Source organism: Monodon monoceros, unplaced genomic scaffold (genome assembly GCF_005190385.1).
Source record: "Monodon monoceros isolate NGI ecotype Baffin Bay Population unplaced genomic scaffold, NGI_Narwhal_1 Super_Scaffold_12, whole genome shotgun sequence".
In the NCBI taxonomy this organism is placed as follows: Eukaryota; Metazoa; Chordata; class Mammalia; order Artiodactyla; family Monodontidae; genus Monodon; species Monodon monoceros.
The window spans coordinates 150,898,839-150,924,133 of record NW_021703768.1 but is presented as its reverse complement, the minus strand read 5'-3'; the positions used below and the strand labels follow the sequence as shown (position 1 = coordinate 150,924,133).

At 39.3% G+C, this 25,295-nt stretch overlaps 1 protein-coding gene across 4 annotated transcripts in view; it reads left to right on the top strand.

Moving 5' to 3' along the window:
* The window catches only part of UIMC1 (ubiquitin interaction motif containing 1), a 137,203-nt gene that overhangs the window by 95,655 nt on the left and 16,253 nt on the right, over positions 1-25,295 (top strand). For all 4 annotated transcript variants that reach the window (XM_029216204.1, XM_029216201.1, XM_029216202.1 and 1 more), the window contains one exon: positions 1,090-1,252. In XM_029216204.1, the coding sequence (XP_029072037.1) occupies positions 1,090-1,252 (163 nt within the window). The remainder of the gene's footprint in view (positions 1-1,089; positions 1,253-25,295) is intronic.

Here is a 25,295-nt window from a genome sequence, read left to right as displayed (position 1 = left end):
AAATGATTTTCACAGTAAGCTTAGCAAACATCCATAATCTCATATAGATACAAAATTAAAGAAATAGAAAAAAATTTTTTTCCTTGTGATGAGAACTCTTTAGGATTTACTCTCAACTTTCTAATATATAACATACAGCAGTGTTAATTATATTATCACACTGTACATTACAGCCCTAGTACTTATTTATGTTACAGTTCGGAGTTTGTACCTTTTGACTGCCTTCACAGTTCTTTTGTGAGATTGAAAAAGTGTCTCTTTTTAAAAAAATTATTTATTTAATTTACTTTTGGCTGCATTGGGTCTTAGTTGCTGCACATGGGCTTTCTCTAAGTTGCGGTGAGCAGGGGCTACTCTTCATTGTGGTGTGCGGGCTTCTCATTGTGGTGGCTTCTCTTGTTGTGGAGCACAGGCTCTAGGCGTGCAGGCTTCAGTAGCTGTGGCACGTGGGCTCAGTAGTTGTGGCTCACGGGCTTAGTTGCTCTGTGGCATGTGGGATCTTCCTGGACCAGGGCTCAAACCGGTGTCCCCTGCACTGGCAGGCGGATTCTTAAACACTGTGCCACCAGGGAAGTCCCTGAAAAAGTGTCTTTAAGATGCTGTTGATAATACAAACTGAAACACCGAAGACACAGCATACTGACCCAACGAGGACAGCACCTTGCAGTGTGATAGAGAGGAATGCTGTCAGGTTTTGGAGCCAAATAGTCCTTGGTTTGAATTTCAGCTCTGCCACTTATTTATTCTGTAACTTTGGGCAAGTTACTTTACTGTTTTGGACAACACTTTTCTCAAGTGTAAAAAGAGTGTGTTCGTACCTTTGTAAGATTATCATGAGGTTTAAATGAGTATCACATGCAGAGTGCTTAGCACATAGTAGGCAGGCACTGAATACGTATTATTCAGTATAATAAATAAATATTAACTATATTAGTGTATCTCCCAATCTGCTGTCCTGAATTTGGCAAACTGATTGGTATTACCTCATTGAAAGTAAGTGGAATATAGGATGGAGTCTTGCAGTTCTTTTTGGGAAAAGATACTTTATAAAGTAAAGCTAGTACTATTGCCATTTGTCATGTTCTTCAGGTTCTTCAGGTTGATAACAGGGAAGATGCTGAGAAGGAAATACCTACTACTACCTTCTCATCTAGTACCCAGGTATCCTGCCCACTATGTGACCAAGGCTTCCCACCCACAAAGATCGAGCGACATGCCATGTACTGCAATGGGCTGATGGGTCAAGATACAGGTAAAGCCAGATTCCTTTCTTCAACTGTGTGGTGGTTTTGTAATCCTATACGGTACAGTGCAACAGACAACTCTTCTTCAATGCTAAAGTTTGGGTTTTTTTTAATCTAGCTAATTATCTAGTGCTTTTCACGTTCGTTATTACTTTATACTATTTTGTTGCACATACCTCAGGACAAGGGGAAGGGAAAACTCTTTCAATGTTTCACACTTATTCTCTGCTATAGGCAGGCCAGAGATCATTGTTATCCCATGGACCTTGAATTTCAATTTATATATTCAAATACTGAAACTCCTATGGAACTTGAGGAACTAAGTTCTAGAGTTGCCCGTTTTTCATTCAGAATAAATACCGTGTGTGTGTGTGTGTGTGTGTGTGTGTGTGTGTGTGTGTGTAAATTCTACCTAAAGATAGTTAACAGCTGAAAAATATCACTAATTTCGGGCTTCCCTGGTGGCGCAGTGGTTGGGGGTCCGCCTGCCGATGCAGGGGACGTGGGTTCGTGCCCCGGTTCGGGAGGATCCCACAGGCCACGGAGCGGCTGGGCCCGTGGGCCATGGCCGCTGAGCCTGTGCGTCCGGAGCCTCTGCTCCGCAGCGGGAGAGGCCACAGCAGTGAGAGGCCTGCGTACTGAAAAAAAAAAAAAAAAAATCGCTAACTACCATTAATGTCCTACATGTCTCTGCTGCATCACCCTGGAGGTGTTGGTTCTCTCTCGAAGAGTACACAAAAGGCCTTGGTTTTCGTGCAGTGTGACATATTGGGCAAGAGAATCTGCTTGTTCATCACAGCCCTTGAAATACCACCCCTGATCTTGCCTTTCTGTTTATGACTTTAAACTCTAAATATAATAGAATCTGCACAACTCTGTGGTCTAACATGTTGAATGTAACCATAAATTAGATGATTTAGAAGTGTTGCAACATTTTTCTCAGTGCTACTTGGTTCCCATAACTTAGAGATATTTAATCTGAAATTGTATTATTGTGAGGTGTTTTATACATTAAGATTTCCAGGGAAGAAAGGCACATGTTATTTAATTTTTCTGAAGTTGTACACTTCTTATTAATTAAATAAGGAAGTACCTAAACTTAAAATTTAAATAAATTTGTTGATTTTTCTGATTGTAAAGTAGTACCTGTTCATTGTAGTATGAATAATAATAATGGCTTACATTTATTGAGTACTTGAAATGAGTCAGGAATTATTTACATAAATGAGACCATGCCACACGTGTGTAATTCTGCAATTTGCCTTTTTTTTTATTTATCAGTAAATTTAGATCTTTCTATGTACAGGTATATTTTTTACATAGTTGAGATCTGACTGTATGTAAAATTCTGTTTTGTTTTTTTCTACTTAACAGCATAAAAATTTCTCCATGTCACTATAAGTTATGTGTAAAAATATTTTTAATGCTTATATAATATTCTGTAATCCAGATTGCCTCCACTTATTTAATTGTTGTGTGTTTAGAATGCTTCAAGTTGCCATGTTATAGTTATATGACAGTGAGCTTTTTATGCCTAAAATTATTGCTGTATTTTGGGGTTATTTTCTAAGGATGTATTTTTAGTTTGGGTGATAGTAAAAAAAGATGGGCTCTGGAGTCCAATCAGTCTGAGATTGAGTCCCACCTCTGTCAATTACTAGTCTGTGACCCTGTGCTAGTTTCCAGGCTTCCCTTCATGTGTCTGTCAAACAGTAGAAATGACCTTATTTGGTTTTTGTGAGGTGGAAGGAGATATTTTAAGTGTTCAGCACAACATAGTAAGTACTTAAGAACTTTGATCTGTGGAATTCCCAGTAGTGGTATTACTAGGTCAAAGATTTTGTCATCATTTTAAAGGGTTTTTATGAATAGCATTGTAGTCTTTTAAATACAATGAAAGTTGAAGGCCTAAATCGGGTCAACTCCTTTAATAGAAGAGCACTGTAGGTCTAGGATTTTAGATGCAGTTTTACCTTGACATAGCTCTTTAGTTTGATATTTAGTGGAGAGTTCCAGTGACTGAAAGAATTCTAGGGCTGGGCCTTTGGTGACCAGAGAAGGGAGAGACTATTTTGTCTATCTCACCAAACACCTTACCCAACTGGTATTAGTTAGTGAGTCAACAATGCACTCAGCACTGAGGTCCAGAAATAAATGAGTTTGAGAAATTGAATCCCCATTGAGTTCTAGGAATAGATGACCTTCTTCCAGTCAGAATCAAAAGGTAAAGAGTATAGAGTAGCTCCTACTGATATCTCCCAGACTGAACGCTGATAGTCTGTGCTTAAACAGGAAGCTTTGGTATTCATCTCTGTCAGACACCTTTCAGCTATATGATATTTGCTTTTAAGTTTGTTCTTCCTTACAGGGGTGCGGTGGAGCAACTCACAGCCCCAAATACTTGATTCAGGCTTGTTTCTGAGTTTTCTCAGAAACCTAATGCAGACTTATACCACCAGAACCAGGTTTTTCTCATTGAACTTGTTGAGAGGGTGACACCATCAGGAGGGCAAAGTAGACTGAGACTTGCATTGTTATCCATTCAGGACAAGCCTTTCAAGTTCTCTTTAATCCGTTAGGCCAGGTGTCAGTGATCCTGTGTGATGCTGCTCAGTTGGATTTACACTCTGGGTCTTGAGCACTCTTTAAAATATTATAGATATAAGTGTGTTTTCTGATATAATTGGAAGTCCTTATTTTCTTGGCACTGTATGTCTTGTAGCCCTGATCCAAATGTCTCAGACCTCCATCCAAAGATGTCTGCTGTATCCTGAATGACTGTCACAGTTTATTTTTTATGAGGAAATTTGTTTTAAAAATTAGTTCAGGGACTTCCCTGGTGGTCCAGTGGTTAAGACTCTGTGCTTCCATTGCAGAGGGCATGGGTTCGATCCCTGATCCCTGGGGATCCTGCATGTCGCTGTCCCCAGAGAAGGGTGGGCTTAGCCTGAGCTGGATAGGTTTGGACAAACCCATAGGAAAGTAGGGGGCCCTTTATCCTCTTATGGGTTAGATAAGATAGGAAGCAAGGGAAACAGCCACTAAATGACAGCTTCCACTTAATCTTCCTAATAGTGTTAGCTTACCTAAATTACCCTTTCTGAGAATGTGACATTTTAGGCCTTACGGACAAGTTTGGAGCAGGGAGTCCTCACTGGAACTGTCCCACTCTCTGCGTACTCCTCTACTTTCCTACAGACAGAGCTTGGGGCTCTACGTGGGGTGGGGGAAGTATTGATAGTTGGATGAATTATGTGAAACACCTACTGGTGTGCCTGGCATATAGTGGGTTTTCGGTAAATTTGCTGTCTTTATTTGGTTTCTCCACCAGTTTCCTGCCTCATCTTCCTTGCCAGGGATAGTAGTGATTGTTCTGGTTCCTCTCAGCTTTATGACTGAAGACAGAGGGCCGTCCACAGCCTTTTTTTTTTTTTTTTTTGCGTTACGCGGGCCTCTCACTGTTGTGGCCTCTCCCATTGCGGAGCACAGGCTCCGGACGCGCAGGCTCAGCAGCCATGGCTTACGGGCCTAGCCGCTCTGCGGCATGTGGAATCTTCCCAGACCAGGGCACGAACCCATGTCCCCTGCATCGGCAGGCGGACTCTCAACCACTGTGCCACCAGGGAAGCCCCACAGCCTAATATTTTAATCTTTGGTAAAAGGAAGCCTTTCCCACAATGGAGGGGAAAGAGTTACACATAACCCAGTCTGGGAGACCATTAGCCCAATGCCTAAGGGGGTAGAATAAGAGGGAGGACTTCCCTCCCAGAGCTAAGTATTCAGCTTTCCCCTCCTTCCTGTTTCCCCCTGAATCTGATCCTAGACATGCTTGTTTGGCTGTGTAAAAGAAATAGTAATTAGAGTCATTTACATGAAGTGTCTACCATTTATGCCTAGTTACCGTGCAGCACAATAACAATTATGCATATCATTAAATGTGTCTGATTAACTTTGCTGTAAGTTTTATTTTATTATAATACTACACTCTGGTTAAGTTGACTCAGTCTGCTCAGTTTGTTGCTCAATGACATGGCTATCTGTTCACAACTGTGGAAAAATTAGAGGGAGTGTCCTTTAAAGGCATTGTTTGAAGGGAGATGATTTGCTAAAGTAATCTAGACTGGAACAAAAGCAGGTTGCCTTTGCATTTGCTTTTTGGAAAATGTCTTTGAGACCATTTTCATTTAAACACCTAGGAAGAATAGAGGTCTTCATTTACACATCCAGTAAATACTTATTAAATGCCTACTACATGCCAGATATAGTGAACAGAATATACAGAGTCCATGTTCTCAGAGAGCTTATATTCTAGTAGTGGGATACCATTACAATAAACAAGTAAACATATAATATGTCATGTTGATAAGTATTTTAGAGGAAAAAAAGAAATCAGAGGAAGAGGGGAATAGGGAGTATTGAGGTCAGGAGGTGGCAGTTTAAAATAGGTGGTGTGGAAGTTTCCATTGAGAAGGTGACATTTGAACAGAGACCTAAAGGAAGTGAGGGAATAAGCTAAGAGAATTTTGAGTGGAGAGGAGAGTGTTACGGGCAGAGGGAACAGTAAGTTCAAAGACCCTGAGGTGAGCAGGCTTGGCGTATATGGGGAATGACAAAGAAGCCAGTGCAGCTGCAGTAGAGTAAGTGAGGGAGAGATTAACAATGAGACCAGAGAGGTAATTGGGGAGGGGACAGGTAGATCACATAGGGCTCTTAGGCCATTAGTGAGGACTTTAGCTTTTAAAGGAGGAAACATTGGAGGCGTTTGAGCAAAAAATGAATTAATATTTGAACAAGGGATCACTCTGGCTGCTGTGTGAATAGATTGTTGGGTGACAAGGGTGGAAGCTGGGAGAGCAGCCAATGTTTTATTTTTGGTAATAAGATAGAGTGGGAGAAACATGGGCTTTGGAACTAGGTAGATCTGAACTTAAATTTCAGCTGTATACTTGTCAGCTGGGTAATGCTTGACAAATTATCTTACTCTTTGAGGATCAGGTGCCTCATTTGTAAAATTAGTCTAACATCATTAGGATTGTCATGGGAATCAGAGATAAAGCACCCAGCACTGTGTCTAGATTGTTTTAGATATTCAATAAATGGTAGCTACTGTTATTATTGAATATTTTTCTTGCCTGTGTAGTCTTTTTGAAGTCTGTGTTTCTGTGTGCTAATACAATACATAAAGGATAAGCCACCAGCCAGCTAGAGCTAAGGGAAAGATGAAAGGCAAGGAAAGGCATTAGAGTCAGAGTGCTAAGAATAAGTTTAGTGAGAAATAGATCATAGCAGAGCTAGGAAAGCTGAAGGCATTAACTGTATACACTTTGGGCCTAGATACAGAGGTGTGGATATTGCCAGGAGTGGATTTTCTCTCCATGGATATTTCTTGGAAACATAACGGTCGGTAAGTAGGTGGGTAGAGGTATCAAATCTCTTGATAGAGATTTGCCTGACAGCTATCAGAGAAGGACTGGGACCTAGAATAGGCTTGACTTGGGTGAGTCAGCAAAAATCAGAAGACCCAATCATCTCTAAGTAACAAATTTCTTAAATTAGACAGAGTTGACTTTTTCTGTTTTATATATCTGTATTTGCCTACCTGAATGTAATTTGTACCCCATTCAGTCTTCTCACTTGTATTAATGTGGCTTTTGTGGTACCCAGGAGGATTAAGTATATCACTATTGACACCTAACTACTGAGGTGTTAACAGTTGGGAAGTAGCATAGGTTTAGTAGAAATAACATGGATTATGGAGACAGACTGACCTGTGGGAAGATATACAAATCCAAACAAAGTGAGATTACAGTGCAATTGGATAGATAAAAGGCATACACATGAATAACTGTAATGCAAGGTCAAAATGACTAAGGGGCATAAAGATAAATTCCTGTGGTGTTTCAGAAGAAACGTGATTAGAGATTTAGAAGGAAGGGCATTAATGTAAAATAGCAGTAGGCAAAACTCACGTAAATAGAAAAACATGAAGAAACATGCTCTACAAGAAAGAGCATGCCATTCAGTGTGGTTGTAGTATGGGCATTATGAAAATAAATAGTAGGCAGTTGGAGAATGACAAACATAACTTGAGTTATATGGGTTAATACAGGGCAAAGTTTTTTTCAACTTGTAAAATAATTATTTACGTGTTTACTCCAGTAGAGTGTAGGACTCTTTTGGGTTCAGGTGTTGGAAAAAGAATTCAAGCAATCTGAAGCAAAAAAGAGAGGTTAGTTTTCATAATAATTGGGAAGTCTGGGATAGGCTTTAGGCAGAGCAGGATCTAGGAGCTGAGATGGTGTGTCTCTCCATCTTTCGGCTCCATTTGTCTCTATTCAATAGATAGGCTTTTTTTTTTTTTTTTTTTTTTTTAAGGGGCAAGCAAAGTGTCTGCCAGCAGCCGTAGGCTTTTAGTCTTTAATGGAAAGAAGGAGTTCTTTCTCCTGAGACCACAAGTCAGTCTAGAGAAAGACTCTGATTGTCTTTATTTAAAGTGTCCATCCCTGCTTTAGTCACTCTTACTAAGTGGATGGTTATGTATCATTTTATATAAGTCAGAACAAATAATGGAAAACCCTATTAGTATCTATCAGAAAATTCTATCATTCCTAATAACAGAAAACACCATTTTAATTAATGTAATTAATTATTAAATGGGTTTAACATGTAAGGTTTCTTTTTCTCACATATCCAGATGTCTAGAGTGAGGCAGTGGCTCAGTGATGTAATGAGAACCTAAGCTTTTCTCTTTCGGCTCTACAGTCCTGTACTTGTAGCTTCTTGACTTATTGTTTCAAGATGGCTGTTAACATCTCTAGACCTTACATCTGTGTTCCAGGCAGGAAGAAGAACAAAGAATAAAGGGGTATGGCTGTAGATTGTGACTGCTGCAATCTAATAACTCATTCCTATAATCTCATGGAATTGAGTTTATTCCAAATTGTGGTAGAATTAGGTCAGTTATGAATTTAGTGTTCATGTCTTTATGTGTAAAAAATTTAACGTCTTTGAAATCATTGATTAATTTGCTTCTTACAGTGATTCAACTTAAAAATTTTCATGTCCTGCTGTTAATGAAGTATTATGTTAGGTGCTGGGAGTGCTCACAAGGTAATAAGGTATATGATACGGAGCTGAATGGGACCCCAAATTTGTATTCAGGGAATTCACAGTCCAGTGAGACAGACTTGGGAACGACTAAATATGATACAAGTCATATTTAGCGCTAAAATATAGTGCTAAAATAGAGGCACTAAGCACTCACAGAGATGGAAGGGATTATTACTGATTGGTGAGAAAAAGGACAGATTCTTATTTAAATGTTCCCCTAGTATCAGGTATGGGTTTTTAACCCTTTTTCCCCCCCTTTATTGAAGATATGCATCTAAAATAGCAACAAGCCTTGTAAGGCATAAATTGTCTGAATTTCTGATTTTTTTCTTTAAACCAGACTACAAAAAGTGAAATTACTGGATTATATGTATAAAGTTTTAAGATTGCTTTCTGGAAAGGTTATACTCATTTAAATTCTCACTGGTAGCACGTGAGAGTGTTCCTTTCACCACACCATTACAAATACTGAGGAATATTACTTTTCCTTTTTTTGTTTTTAAAGCATGGTATATTCAATAGATAATCAGTGATATTTCATTATATTTTATATTTCTTTGACTAGTAAAGTTGAGTTTTTTTTCTTTTTTAAAAAAGCCAATTTGTATTTCTTTTTTGAGAAATTGTTCTCTGAACTTTCCCAAGTATCTATTGGGTTCTTAGTATTTTTCTTATCAATTTATATAAGTTCTTTACAAATTATATTTTCCCTTTGCTTCAAAGGTGCTTTCCAGGTTTTTTCCACCCACCCATCAGTTCTTACCAAGGTTCCAGTTTTATGCAGCCTGGCACAGCAAGCCCATTCTTGTGCTTGAACAGCCAAAGCTTTCATTTCTTAAAGCAGAAGCAGTGCTGATCCTGCAGAAGGATCTAATCAGTGTGAATAGCAGTGGCACTGATATGGGGGAAAAAGTATTGGAATCCATGCAGAACTGGGGAGGAGAGGAGGGTGGGTGGGCAGCAAGGAGAAAGGATAAAGAATTCATTGCTGTTGATAATGGGAGGAGGAAGCTAAGAGGTGGGAAGAGGTGGTGGCCTGGTACAGGGGTCAGCAGGAGCTGGATGCCCAAAGTGGTATATCTAAAGTGGATTCTTCTTTGATAGACTTGACCCCAGACTGTTTGGTGTTTCTGTAGAGGCCATCATCTTATTTGAATGCCTACTGACATAGAAATATATCATAACTCTTAGCCACTGGATGAATCCTTAGACCAAGTACCTCCACTCCAGACTTGTGATGTTCCGCTGCTTGTAACTCTCTCCTCTTGTATTAATAATGTAGCAGAACTGTGTGGTCCTGTCCCATCCCTCCACCCCTGTCATCTGAGTTGTCTTCTGATAATTTTTGTTTAGCCTTTCTGTGGAACATTTCCTTGTATTAGCTCCACTATGATGCATTAATAAGGTTACTGTATGATATGGCATGTGAAAATGGCAGTCTGACTGCAATCCATGTCTGCTTGAGTCCTCAGTGTCTTCACTCTTCCCATTTTGTTCCTCTTAACCTTGACTTTGTTTTACTTACCCCTAATCATTATGCCTTGCTGCTAAAGAGCCAGGCCTCGGGATTTCTTTTAGCAGGTTTTTTCCTGCTAGGTGTGCTTATTCCTTCCTTGAAAAAATAAAATAGCTCTTATTAACACCGGAATAATAACCAAAGCATTATGTGTTGAAGGAATATTAACAGCTAAAAACTACTTAAGAGAAGTTCTCTCACTTCATGATTTAGTCACATGTTTCAATCCAGGCATCTAGAGCATTTTAAGAAAGACGAAAGTTCAAGGAATTAATATTAGATCAGTCATCTCCATTATAACTATCACAGAGCCACAGTCAGGACTATAAGTATCTTAGAGGATAAGTGTTATTGTTATCTCCATTTTATCCATGGAGAATCTGGCATCAGAGAGGGGTTTAGTACTTGGCCAGCATCAGATAGTTAAGCAGCAGAGCCAGGGCCCGAGCCCAAGTATGCCTGACTCCAGAGTCAGTCATTTTTCTTCATTGCTGTGTTCTGTCTGCCTTCCCGTGTGCAGAGGTGGGGACACACACAGTAGGGGAAAGTATGAGGAGACTATATAAGCCTCAGTCAGTTTTAGGAAGGCAGAGTACTGATAATCCTTCACCCCTGAATGCAGACATGAAATCTGATCTCATCAGAATTGACCTTGTCAGCTTTTCAGTTACCGAGAAGAAAAGTTTGATGGATTCAAACTGTTTCCTGGTGAACAAGAGTTGATGTGACCGACATAAGTCATCTCTGTGAAAACATGTGTGCAAAGTCAAAGGATCAGACGATGATGAGAATTACTTCTGGTGGTGTGGAGACTGACCATTCACAGACTTGTTACTAAGGAGTTTTCTAATGGCTTAATATAAAGGAAGCACTTGATAGCAAGATGGATTTTTTTTCCCCATTAAGTAAAAGGATTTAATTTGCCAAATCTTTGTAAATCATACCTAGTATAGCTACCATTTATGAGCACCTGCTATATACCAGGAGCTGTACTTTTTGTATATTCTGTTTTAATTCTCACAATAGTCTTTTGAAGTAGGAAGCTGAGGCTTGACAGGAAAATAATTTCCCCAAGGTCACATACCTAATAAGTGGCAAGAACTCACAACCAGCTACACAACCAGCTTTAATTCAAAAGCTTGTACTCCAAAGAATCATCCATGAAATATTGAGATTTAAAAAAAAGTTTCAGAATACTGAATACCAGTATGGTAGTTAATGTATTATTTTAAGAATTTGTAGTAAAACTGTGGTTTTATGTAATAAAGTAATGATAATTTTGAGAATAAAAGCTTCTTGGTGGGGGTGGGTGGAGGCAGAGGATGGGATCAGGAAGAAGCACAGTTAGCTACTCAGTTTTGGTAATAGTCTACTTTTTAAGTTGGATGATTGATTTGCATATATATTCTTTTGTACATATTATAAAACATTTTAAAGAGCTCATATGTTTCTGTTATGCTCCACTGTCATCCATTTCACTTTCATAGGAACCTTGATAAAGCAGCAACTAGTAAAATTCAGAGAAATTTAGTTTTTTTCTGCATATGGAACTCATTGAGTATTATCTTAATTTAGGCTGTGATGATAATATGTGACCACTGGATTTGATTGTCATTAATAGTCTTTAGAAGCCTCTTAGGGTTTTTATTATTATTAGGGTTTTTTCCAGGTTCTTTTATCTGTGCCACCTGTCTTTCATACCAGTTTCTTCAGAAGACAATGGCCAATTTAACTTTGATTATTGTCTTGCAAAAGGACTTTGTGTGAGTTTATTTTATTTTAATTACAAGAACATTTCAGACATAAAAATTGAAGGAATATTAGTGCCTTGAAACCCCCATGTGCCATCCATTTATCAACTCATGGTCACTGTTGTTTCATCTGTATTCCATTCATAACTCCCACTCCCTGGATTATTTCAAATCAGATCCTAGATACCATTTCATTATTTTCCTCAGTATCCCTGAAAGATAAGGCCTCTTTTTTAATAAAACCCTAACTATAATATTATCATACTGAAAAAATTAATATCATCAAATATCTGGTCTGTGTAAATCTCCTTGAATCTCATAATTGGTTTTTACAGTTGGTTTATTACAGTCAGGATCCAAACAAGGTTCACACATTGCAGAGCATTTTTAATGCTAATATCTCAGGCTCTCTTAATTATAGGAGAGTCAAACCCAAAAGTGTTCCTTTTTTTTTTCTTCCCCATATTTTTTGGCTGCGCTGCGTGGCATGCGGGAATCTTAGTTCCCAACCAGGGATCGAACCTGTGCCCCCTGCAGTGGAAACGCAGTGTCTTAACCACTGGACCACCAGGGAAGTTCCAAGTGTTCCTTTTTAAGACTGAAACATTCATGATTAATACCTGTAAGCTCAGTAACAGTGTCACAATTGTTTTTATTCTCTCCATAGCATCTTAACATAGTGCTATGCAGGTAGGTCCTTCGAAAATGTACTCCTTTAAAGCAAAAGTTGACAGGCTTTTTTAAAAGAGACAGCTAGTAAATATTTTAGGCTTTGCAGGCTACTAGGTAGTTCGCTTTGTCCTTTATAAAGATTACTGTGGATGTTCTAGTCTTTTGCATTTCCATATAAATTTTAGAGCCAACTTGTAAGTATGTTGTTTAGTTTCCAACTTTGTTTCTGGTAATATTCTTTTTCTTGAAGTGTATTTTATCTGATAGAACAACTAGACCTAGTTCTAGCCATTTCAGCTCTTTATGCCTACTGCTTGTCTGGTATATCTTTTTCCATACATTCACTTTTAACATATTTGTGTTTTTTTGTTTTGTTTTTTAAATTTATTTATTTATTTTTGGCTGCATTGTGTCTTTGTTGCTGCGCGTGGGCTCTCTCCAGCTGCAGCTAGCGGGGGCTACTCTTCAGTGCGGTGCGCGGGCTTCTCATTGCAGTGGCCTTTCTTGTTGCGGAGCACGGGCTCTAGGCATGCGGGCTTCAGTAGTTGTGGCTCGCAGACTCTAGAGCACAGGCTTAGTAGTTGTGGCGCATGGGCTTAGCCACTCCACGGCATGTGGGATCCTCCCGGACCAGGGCTCGAACCCGTGTCCCCTGCATTGGCAGGCGGACTCCCAACCACTGCGCCACCAGGGAAGCCCCATATTTGTGTTTTTATTTTGAAGTGTGTGTCTTGTAGACAACATACTGTTGAGTCATGCTTTTTACCCATTCTGACAACCTCTAATTTTTAATTGGAAAATTTAGTTAATCATTTAATTATTGATGTGATTGGGTTTAGGTCTACCATTTAATTTTTAAATTTTTGTCCCTTTTGTTTTTTCTTTTCTGACTTATTTTGATTATTTGAATATGCTATAGAATTGCCTTTTTTGCCCTTTATTTTTTGAAGCTATACTTCTTTCTATTTTTAGTGGCTACTGGTGGGGCAAGGTAGGCTTTTACAGTCTACTTAGAGTTAATACCACTTTATGAAAAGTATAGAAATCTTACAATTGTATAGGTACATTTACTACCTTCCCCTTTATGCTATAGTTGTCATATGTCACATGTACATCTACGTATATTATAAATCCCATAAAACAATGTTATAGTTTTGCTTTAAATAGTTGCTGTGGATTGTAAAGAAATTAAGAGGAAAATGTTCTTTACTAGATATTTACCATTTTTGATACTCTTCAGTTCTTCCTGATGATCTGAGTCTGTAGTGTCATCCCCTTCAGCCTGAAGAATTGCCTTTAGCATTTCTTACAGGGTGGGTCTGCTGGTAACAAACTTCCTTAATAATTTTATTGTCTGAAAAATGTCTGATTTCATCATCATTCTTTTTTTTAAAGTTTATATACAAATTTTCTTTGTCTTTATTTTAATTTTTGGTTTTTTTTTTTTAACATCTTTATTGTGTCTGGTTTTTAAATCTTTCACTTATTTCTTAATCTTTGCCTTAACCATTCCATGGTTAAGATAAATGAATTAAGCAAATGCTATTTTATAATTAGTATGAAATCAAAAATACGACTTTTCCCCAAAAGTTAATTGCTGAGCTTGGTTTTCAAAGAGAACCAATCAGATCAGAATTCATCTTTTACCTCCTTATCTAGCTCTTCTTTCTGATTTTCTCAGTTCTGTTAATATTATATTGGTTTTGTCAGTCATTCAAGTTGAACTTCTTAGGATCAATATCTTCTGAATTATCAAATGCTGCTGTATTTCTTTCAAAAACTACACCTCTGACATTCATTTAGTTTCCATCTGCATTTCTGAAATCCTGTTCATTGTGCACTGTTCTGTTCAAATATCATTAATTGTATTCTGTGCAATTTAGTTCCAAAACACTCAATCCAACAAACATGTATTGAGTACCTCATCATCATTCTTGAAGGATATTTTCACTGAATATAGAATTTTGGGTTGATAGGTTTTTCCCTTTTAGCAATTTAAAGATTTTGTTCCACTATCTTTTGACCTCCACAGTTTCTGATAAGAAATCTGCAGTCATTCAAATTGTTTACCCCCTATAAATTGAAAACAGGTCACATTTTCCTCATTCTCTTTGTATGTTAAGTAATTTTGGATTGTATCCTGGACATTGCGAATGTTATATTGTGGATATTCTAGTGTGTGTTTTATTCCTCAGAAAAATATTATATTTTGTTTCATCAGACAGTTAACTGGGTTGGAATCAAGCTACACACTCTTGTTTAGGGAAGCAGTCCATATCTCAGTTTGGTTCTTTATCTTTAACTGGAGTCTGTCTAGTGCAAGAGTGGTTCTGGAGTCAGCCAGAGACCTGGGCAGAGTTTATTCACAGAATATGGGGTTTTTCCTCTCTGGTTTTTCCTCCCAGAATATTAGTCACTTTGGATTTGTCTGATGTTTTCTTATGATTAGATTTAGGTCAAAACATTTTTGGCAGGAAATAATAACAAAGAGAGTGTTGTATTCTTCTCAATGCATCATGCCTTTGTCAGTTTGGACTGCTCTAACAAAGCACCATAGATTGAGTGGCTTATAAACAATGGAAATTTATTTCTCACAGTTTTGGAGTCTGTTAGTCTGTGATCAGGATGCCAGCATGGTTGGGTTCTGGTGATAGCCCTCTTCTGGGTTGCAGACTTCTGACATCTTGCTGTGTCCTCATGTAGTGGAAGGAGAGAGCTCTGGCCTCTTCAGTCCCTTATAATGGCACTAATCCCATTCATGAAGGCAGACCCTCTCGACCTAATCACTACCCAAAGGCCCATATTCTAATACCATCACACTGGAGGTTAGGATTTCAACATATGAGTGTTGGGGGAACACAAATATTCAATCCGTAACACATCACATCAGGGGGCAAATAATATCAGTTTGTGCTATTGGGGTTGTTAAATTTGATCCTCTAAGGTAATGTCTACCAGATTTCCTTCTGCAAATGTACCTTTTCCCTTTGTAATCAGTATGTCATCTGTGGGGTAATACTTTAAGGCTGTATGAACATCCTGTTCCCTAACAGGCATTCACCCATGGTTTTAGCATCCATTGGTGAGTCTTGCTTAAATTGTTATTATTGTAGTAAATGGTGATTTTTGTATTCCTGCCATTCTTCTGCATTAATTAGCTGACATTCTTCTGTAGAAAGAAACTTTTCCCTTTCCCATTAATTTTTTTAATGTGGTATGGATTCATTTTTTTAAATTTAATGTGTCATAATTCATTCTTTCTAGTAGTCATTTTGTTGTCCAAATTTGACCGGTGAAAGTCCCTTCAGGTGTCTTCTGTAACTTTTTGTCATGTGCCCGTCAGTTTTTTGAGCACTTCCTTACTTTTTAGTACAAGAAGTTGTGAGGTTGCTGTGACGTTTCCTGCTTCAGTCCTGGAATTTTACCATTTATCCACAGGTTCCATTCTTAATCATTATGCTATTTTGCCTTCTAACAATTTTTTTTTAAGCAGTACATCTTCATTGTAGAAGATTTAAGTGGGAAAAAAAATTTTTTTAATTGAGGTAACATTGGTTTCTTACATTGGAAAATTTTACTCAGAAAAAACTCACCCATGATTTGGTCCAGTTCAAGCCACTGTTAACAGTTTGATGTGTATCTTTTCCTTACTTTTTTGGTTTTATTTACACGCATACCTTGTTTCGTTGCACTATGTTTTATTGTTTTTTTCTGCAAATTAAATATGTGTGGTAATCCTTTGTCGAGCAAGTCTGTCAGCACCATTTTTCCAATAGCCTTTGCTCACTTCATGTCTCTGTTTCACATTTTGGTAATTCTTGGCAATATTTCAAAGATTTTCATTCTTGTATTTGTTATGGTGATCTGTGATCAGTGATCTTTGATGTTACTACTATAACTCACTGAAGACTCAGATGATGGTTAGCATTTTTCAGCAATAAAGTATTTTTAATTAAGGTATGTACATTTTTTTTTTTAGACATAATGCTGTTGCACGCTTAAAAAACTGTAGTATACTAAGTACCTACTGTATAGCACAGGGAACTCTACTCAGTACTCTGTAATGGCCTATATGGGGAAAGAATCTAAAAAAGAGTGGATATATGTATAACTGATTCACTTTGCTGTACACCTGAAAGTAACACAACACTGTAAATCAACTATACACCAATATAAATTAAAAAAAAAAAAAGATTACAGGGCTTCCCTGGTGGCGCAGTGGCTGAGAGTCTGCCTGCTGATGCAGGGGACATGGGTTCGTGCCCCGGTCTGGGAAGATCCCACATGCCGCGGAGCGGCTAGGCCCGTGAGCCATGGTCGCTGAGCCTGCGTGTCCGGAGCCTGTGCTCCACAATGGGAGAGGCCACAACAGTGAGAGGCCCGTGTACCGCAAAAAAAAAAAAAAGAAAGAAAAGAAAAGATTACAGTATAGTGTAGATATAACCTTCATATGCATTGGGAAACCAGAAAATTTGTGTGGCTCACTTTATCACGATATTTGCTTCATTGCACTTTTTTGGAACTGAACCCACAATATCTGTGATGTTGCCTGTAGTTAGCTTTGAACAGCAGGTTTGTTTTGAGACTGTTTTTTATTTTTATTGTTTAACAGTATAATGAATCCCTATGAACCTGTTTTCCAGCTTTAGCAATTACCAACATATGACCAGTCTTTTTTTATGTATAACATTCCTCACATCCACCTCCCACTAGATTTTTTGAAGCAGTTTTCAGACATATTATTAAATATTGTAATATTAAAAGATAAGGACTATTTTTTAAAAAATACAGCCACAGTACCATTGTCACACCAGTCAGCATCTCTCTTTCCCCAGTCATATCATAATTTCTTTCTTAATGGTTTGTTCAAATCAGGGTCCAAACAAGGTTTATGTGTTACATTTGGTTGAAGTCTTTCAAGTTTCTTTTAATCTGTTATCCTTATCTCTTTGTTTTCTTTATAGTTTATTTGTTAAAAGATTGGCTTTCAGAATTTCCCTCCTGAATTTTGCTGATTGTATCCCTATTCTATCTTTAGCATGGTCTTCTGTTCTTTTTTTTTGGTGTATAATTGCTTTACAATGTTGTGTTCGTTTCTGCTGTACAATGAAGTGAATTAGCTATATGTATACATATATCCCCTCCCTTTTGAACCTCCCTCCCACCCCACCCCCCTCAATCCCACCCATCTAGGTCATCATACAACACTGAGCTGAGCTCCCTGTGCTATAACACAGGTTCCCACTAGCTGTCTATTTTACACATGGTAGTGTATTTATGTCAAACCTAATCTCCCAGTTCATCCCACCCTCCCCTTCCCTCCAACCCTGTGTCCACACATCTGTTCTCTACATCTGCATCTCTATTCCTGCCCTGCAAATAGGTTCATCTGCGCTATTTTTCTAGATTCCACATATATGCATTAATATATGATATGTTTTTCTCTTTCTGACTTAACTTCACTCTGTATGACAGACTCTAGGTCCATCCATATCTCTACAAATGACCCAATTTCATTCCTCTTATGGCTGAGTAATATTCCATTGTATATATATACCACATCTTCTTTATCTATTCATCTGTTGATGGACATTTAGGTTTGTTCCATATCCTGGCTATTGTAAATAGTGCTGCAGTGAACATTGGGATACATGTGTCTTTTTTTTTTTTTTTAATTTAATTAATTTATTTATATTTGGCTGTGTTTAGGTCTTCGTTGCAGCACGCGGGTTTTCTCTAGTTGCGGCAAGTGGGGGATACTCTTTGTTGCAGTGCGTGGACTGCTCATTGTGGTGACTTCTCTTGTTGTGGAGCACAGGCTCTAGGCACGCGGGCTCAGTAGTTGTGGCTCGCGGGCTCTAGAGCACGGGCTCTAGAGCACAGGCTCAGTAGTTGTGGCACATGGGCTTAGTTGCTCTGCAGCATGTGGGATCTTCCCAGACCAGGACTCAAACCTGTGTTCCCTGCATTGGCAGGCAGATTCTTAGCCACTGCACCACCAGGGAAGCCCCTACAGGTGTCTCTTTGAATTACGGTTTTCTGAGGGTATATGCCCAGGAGTGGGATTGCTGGGTTATATGGTAGTTCTATTTTTAGTTTTTTAAGGAACATCCGTACTGCTCTTCACAGTGGCTGTATCAATTTACATTCCCACCAACAGCGTAAGAGGGTTCCCTTTTCTCCACACCCTCTCCAGTATTTATTGTTTGTAGATTTTCTGTTGATGGCCATTCTGACCGGTGTGAAGTGATACCTCATTGTAGTTTTGATTTGCATTTCTCTAATAATTAGGGATGTTGAACATCTTTTCGTGTATTTGTTGGCCACCTGTACGTCTTCTTTGGAGAAATGTCTATTTAGGTCTTCTGCCCATTTTTTGACTGGGTTCTTTGCTTTTTTATGGTATTGAGCTGCATGAGCTGTTTGTATAACTTGGAGATTAATCCTTTGTCCGTTGCTTCATTTGCAAATATTTTCTCCCATTCTGAGGGTTGTCTTTTTTGTCTTGTTTATGGTTTCCTTTGGTGTGCAAAAGCTTTTAAGTTTGATTAGGTCCCATTTGTTTATTTTTGTTTTTATTTTCATTAGGAGGTGGGTCAAAAAAGATCTTGTGATTTATGTCAAAGAGTGTTTCTCATATGTTTTCCTCTAAGAGTTTTATAGTGTCTGGGCTTGCATTTAGATCTTCAGTCCATTTTGAGTTTACTTTTCTGTATGGTGTTAGGGTGTGTTCTAATTTCATTCTTTTGCATGTAGCTGTCCAGTTATCCCAATAACACTTATCGAAGAGACTGTCTTTCCTCCACTGTATATTCTTTTTTAAAAAATATTTTTTAAAACTTAATTGATTTATTTATTTTTGGTACATTGGGTCTTCGTTGCTGCGCGTGGGCTTTCTCTACTCTTCATTGCTGTGCGCGGGCTTCTTATTGCGGTGTCATCTCTTGTTGTGGAACACAGGCTCTAGGCATGTGGGCTTCAGTAGTTGTGGCTCACAGCCTCAGTAGTTGTGGTTCACAGGCTCTAGAGCACAGGCTCAGTAGTTGTAGCTCACAGGCTTAGTTGCTCCGCGGCATGTGGGATCTTCCCAGACCAGGGATCACACCCGTGTCCCCTGCATTCACAGGTGGATTCTTAACCACTGCCCCACTGGGGAAGTCCCTCCACTGTATATTCTTGCCTCCTTTCTCATAGATTTGGTGACCATAGGTCTGTAGGTTTATCTCTGGGCTTTCTATCTTGTACCATTGATCTATATTTCTGTTTTTGTGCTAGTACCATACTGTGTTGATTACTGCAGCTTTGTAGTATAGTCTGAAGTCAGGGAGCCTGATTCCTCCAGCTCTGTTTTTCTTTCTCAAGATTGTTTTGGCTATTCGGGGCCTTTTGTGTTTCCATACAAATTGTAAAATTTTTTGTTCTAATTCTGTGAAAAATTCCATTGGTAATTTGATAGTGATTGCCTTGAATCTGTAGATTGCTTTGGGTAGTATAGTCATTTTCACAATATTGATTCTTCCAATCCAAGAATATGGTATATCTCTCCATGTGTTTGTGTCATCTTTGATTTCTTTTATCAGTGTTTTATAGTTTTCTGAGTATAGGTCTTTTGCCTCCTTAGGTGGGTTTATTCCTAGGTGTTTTATTCTTTTTGTTGCATTGGTAAATGGGATTGTTTCCTTAATTTCTCCTTCTGATCCGTCATTGTTAGTGTATAGGAATGCAAGAGATTTCTGTGCATTAATTTCGTATCCTACAACTTTACCAAATTCAGTGATTTGGTAGTTTTCTGGTGGCATCTTTAGGATTTTCTAAGTATAGTATCATGTCATCTGCAGACAGTGACAGTTTTACTTCTTTTTCAATTTGGGTTCTTTTTATTTCTTTTTCTTCTCTGATTGCCTTGGCTAGGACTTCCAATACTATGTTGAATAATGTGGTGAGAGTGGACATCCTTATCTTGTTCCTGATCTTAGAGGAAATGCTTTCAGTTTTTCACCATTGAGAATGATGTTTGCTATGTGTTTGTCGTATATGGCTTTTATTATGTTGAGGTAGGTTCTCTCTGTGCCCACTTTCTGGAGAGTTTTTATCATAAATCGGTATTGAATTTTGTCAAAAGCTTTTCCTGCATCTATTGGGATGATCATATGGGCTTTCTCCTTCAATTCGTTAATATGGTTTATCACATTGATTGATTTGTGTATATTGAAGAATCCTTTTATTCCTGGGGTGAACCCCACTTGATCATGGTGTATGATCCTTTTAATGTGCTGTTGGATTCTGTTTGCTAATATTTTGTTCAGGATTTTTGCATCTGTGTTTATCAGTGATACTGGTCTGTAATTTTCTTGTGATATCTTTGTCTGGCTTTGGTATCAGGGTGATGGTGGCCTCGTAGAATGTGTTTGGGAGTGTTCCTCCCTCTGCAGTTTTTTTGGAAGAGTTTGAGAAGGATAGGTGTTAGCTCTTCTCTAAATGTTTGATAGAATTGGCCTGTGAAGCCATCTGGTCCTGGACTTTTGTTTGCTGGAAAATTTTTAATTACAGTTTCAATTTCATTACTTGTGATTGGTCTGTTTATATTTTCTAATTCTTCCTGGTTCAGTCTTGGAAAGTTGTACCTTTCCAAGAATGTGTCTGTTTCTTCCAGGTTGTCCATTTTTATTGGCATATAGTTGCTTGTAGTAGTCTCTTATGATCCTTTGTACTTCTGTGGTATCAGTTGTAATGTCTCCTTTTTCATTTCTAATTTTATTGATTTGAGTCCTCTCCCTTTTTTCTTAATGAGTCTGGCTAAATGTTTATCAATTTTATCTTCTCAAAGAACCAATTTTATTGATCTTTGCTATTGTTTTCTTTGTTTCTATTTTATTTATTTCCGCTCTGACCTTTATGATTTCTTTCCTTCTACTAACTTTGGGGTTTTTTGTTCTTCTTTCTCTAGTTGCTTTAGCTATAAGGTTAGATTGTTTATTGGAGATTTTTCTTGTTTCTTGAGGTGAGATTGAATTGCTATAAACTTCCCTCTTAGAACTGCTTTTGCTGTGTCCCATAGGTTTAGGGTTGTCGTGTTTTTGTTGTCATTTGTTTCTGTGTGTTTTTTGATTTCCTCTTTGATTTCTTCAGTGATACCTTGGTTGTTTATTAGTGTATTGTTTAGCCTCCATGTGTTTGTGTTTTTTATAGTGTTTTTCCTGTAATTGATTTTTCTTTTTCTTCTTTTTTTTTTTTTTTGCAGTACACAGGCCTCTCACTGCTGCGTCGTCTCCCGTTGCGGAGCACAGGCTCCGGACGTGCAGGCTCAGCGGCCGTGGCTCACGGGCCCAGCCGCTCCGCGGCATGTGGGATCCTCCCAGACCGGGGCATGAACCCATGTCCCCTGCATCGGCAGGCGGACTCTTAACCACTGCACCACCAGAGAAGCCCTGATTTTTCTTTTAAATGCCCTTGGTATTGTTTTCTTTTAAACTTATTTATTTTAATTTATTTATATTTGGCTGTATTGAGTCTTTGTTGCTGTGCGCAGGCTTTCTTTAGTTGCCTTGAGCGAGGGCCCACTCTTCTTTGTGGTGCACAGGCTTCTCATTGTAGTGGCTTCTCTTGTTGTGGAGCATGGGCTCTAGGCACACAGGCTTCAGTAGTTGTGGCATGCAGGCCTTAGAGTGCAGGCTCAGTAGTTGTGGCACACGGGCTTAGTTGCTCCTCAGCATGTGGGACTTTTCCGGACCAGGACTTGAACCCGTGTCCCCTGCATTGGCAGGTGGATTCCCAACCACTGTGCCACCAGGGAAGCCCTCCTGTAATTGATTTCTAATCTCATAGCCTTGTGGTTGGAAAAGATGCTTGATACAATTTCAGTTTTCTTAAATTTTCCAAGGCTGGATTTGTGACCTAAGATGTGATCTGTCCTGGAGAATGTTCCATGTGCACTTGAGATGAAAGTGTATTCTGTCGTATATGGGTGGAATGTCCTATAAATATCAATTAAATCTATCTGGACTATTGTGTCATTTAAAGCTTGTGTTTCCTTATTTATTTTCTGTCTGGGTGATCTATCCATTGGTGTAAGGGGGGTGTTAAAGTCCCCCACTATTATTGTGTTACTATTGATTTCCCCTTTTATGGCTGTTAGTATTTGCCTTATGTATTGAGGTGCTCCTATGTTGGGTGCATAAATCTTTATAATTGTTACATCTTCTTCTGATTGATCCCTTGATCATTATGTAGTGTCCTTCCTTATTTCTTGTAACAGTCTTTATTTTAAAGTCTATTTTATCTGGGTTGAGTATTGCTACTCCAGCTTTCTTTTGATGTCCATTTGCATGGAATATCTTTTTCCATCCCTTCACTTGCAGTCTGTATGTGTCCCTATGTCTGAAGTGGGTCTCTTGTAGACAGCATACATATGGGTTTTGTTTTTGTGTCCATTCAGCGAGCCTGTGTCTTGGTTGGAGCATTTAATCCATTTACACTGAAGATAATTATCTAGATGTATGTTTCTGTTACCATTTTCTTAATTGTTTGGGGTTTGTTTTCGTGAGTCTTTTTCTTCTCTTGTGTTTCCCACCTATAGAAGTTCCTTTAGCATTTGTTTTAAAGCTGATTTGGTGGTGCTGAATTCTCTTAGCTTTTGCTTGTCTGTAAAGCTTTTTATTTCTCCATCAAATCTGAATGAGATCCTTGCTGGGTAGAGTAATGTTGGTATTTGGTTGTAGTTTTTTTCCTTTCATCACTTTAAATATATCCTGCCACTCCCTTGTGGCCCTCAGAGTTTCTGATGAAAAATCAGCTGATAACCTTATGGTGATTTCCTTGTATGTTATTTGTTGCTTTTTCCTTGCTGCTTTTAATATTTTTTCTTTGAACCTAATTGTTGTTAGTTTGATTAATATGTGTCTTGGTGTTTTTCTCCTTGGGTTTATCCTGTTTGGGGCTCTCTGCACTTCCTGGACTTGAGTGACTATTTCTTTTCCCATGATAGGGAAGTTTTCAACTATAATCTCTTCAAATATTTTCTCAGACCCTTTCTCTTTCTCTTTGGCTTCTGGGACCCTTTAGTTCGAATGTTGGTGTGTTTAATGTTGTCCCAGAGGTCTCTGAGACTGTCCTCATTTCTTTCCATTGTTTTTTCTTTATTCTGCTCCTCGGCAGTTATTTACACCATTCTATCTTCAGCTCACTTATTTGTTCTTCTGTTTCAGTTATTCTGCTATCGATTCCTCCTAGTGTATTTTCCATTTCAGTTATTGTGTTATTTATCACTGTTTGTTCTTTTTAAATTTATTTATTTATTTATTTATTTTTCGTTGTGTTGGGTCTTCGTTGCTGCGCACGGGCTTTCTCTAGTTGTGGCGAGTGAGGGCTATTCTTCATTGTGGTGCGCAGGCTTCTTATTGTGGTGGCTTCTCTTGTTGCAGAGCACGAGCTCTAGGCATGCAGGCTTCAGTAGTTGTGGCACTTGGGCTCAGTAGTGGTCGTTCATGGGCTCCAGAGCTCACGCTCAGTAGTTGTGGTGCATGAGCTTAGTTGCTCTGTGGCATGTGGGATCTTCCCGGACCAGGGCTCAAACCCATGTCCCCTGCGTTGGCAGGCGAAGTCCCAACCACTGCGCCACCAGGGAAGTCCCCATCACTGTTTGTTCTTTATTTCTTCTAGGTTCTTGTTAAACATTTCTTGTGTTTTCTTGATCCATGCCTCCATTCTATTTCTGAGATTTTGGATCATCTTTACTATCATGACTCTTAATTCTTTTTCAGGTAGGTTGAGTATTTCCTCTTCATTTATTTGGTCTCGTAGGTTTTTACCTTATTCCTTCATCTGTAACATATTTTTTTGTTGTCTCTTTCTTTTTTATTTTTGATGGGTGTGGCTGTGTTCCTGTCTTGCTGGTTGTTTGGCCTGAGGCATCCAGCACTGGAGTTTGCAGGCAGTTGGGTAGAGCCGGGTCTTGGTACTGAAATGAGGAACTCCAGGAGACCTCACACTGATTAGTATTCCCTGGGTTCTGAGGTTCTCTGTTAGTCCAGCAGTTGGACTTGGTGCTCCCACCACAGAAGCTCAGGCCTGACCCCTGGCCTGGGAACCAGGATCCTGTAAGCCACATGGGAAAAAAAAAAAAAAAAGGCAACAAACAAAAAGGAGTAGAACAATAACAAAGAATAAAAAATATATTAGAAAAATATATATAAATGAAACAACAATAACAAGGCATAACAGAACCACAACAGCAAAAAAAAAAAGCCAGAAAAGACCTTGGCATTGGGGGTCGCGGGGGAGGGGGCTTAGGCTTAGGACCTGTGCAGCCAGAAAACGCCTTGGTGGGGGATGCGGGGCCTAGGCTCAGGACCTGCACAATTGGAAAAGGCCCTGGGGGGTGGCGGGGACGGGGCTTAGGCTCAGCATGGCCGGAGGGGGCCCCAGAGGGCAGAGGTTCAGGCCCAGGATCCCAGCAGGCTCGCTGGGGCCTGAGCGGGGAGGGGAAACGCTGGCTGAGTTCTTCTCTGATACCCCGAAGGTCTCTCCCTGTCCCTGCTGTTCCCCTCACATGGGTGGGCTCCTCCGGACACGGGGACCCCTCCCCTCCTCCAGCTGTCCCTCAGGAACACCAGCCCTGTCTGACCTCCACTTCTACCCCCTCTCCCTACCACATCCTACCTGGTCACACAGGGGTTCCTCCCATCCTCTTAGGTGTCCAGGGTCCCCCACCAGCACCTGGTAGGTGCCCTAGTTGTGAGGAAACGTGAACTCTGCGTCCTCTTACTCCACCATCTCGACTCCGCTGCCCATGGTCTCCTGTTCTAAACTATAATTTCTGGAAACTTCTATTTTTTTTTTGCGGTACGCGGGTCTCTCACTGTTGTGGCCTCTCCCGTTGCAGATCACAGGCTCCGGACGCACAGGCTCAGCGGCCATGGCTCACGGGCCCAGCCGCTCTGGGGCATGTGGGATCTTCCCGGACCGGGGCACGAACCCGTGTCCCCTGCATCGGCAGGTGGACTC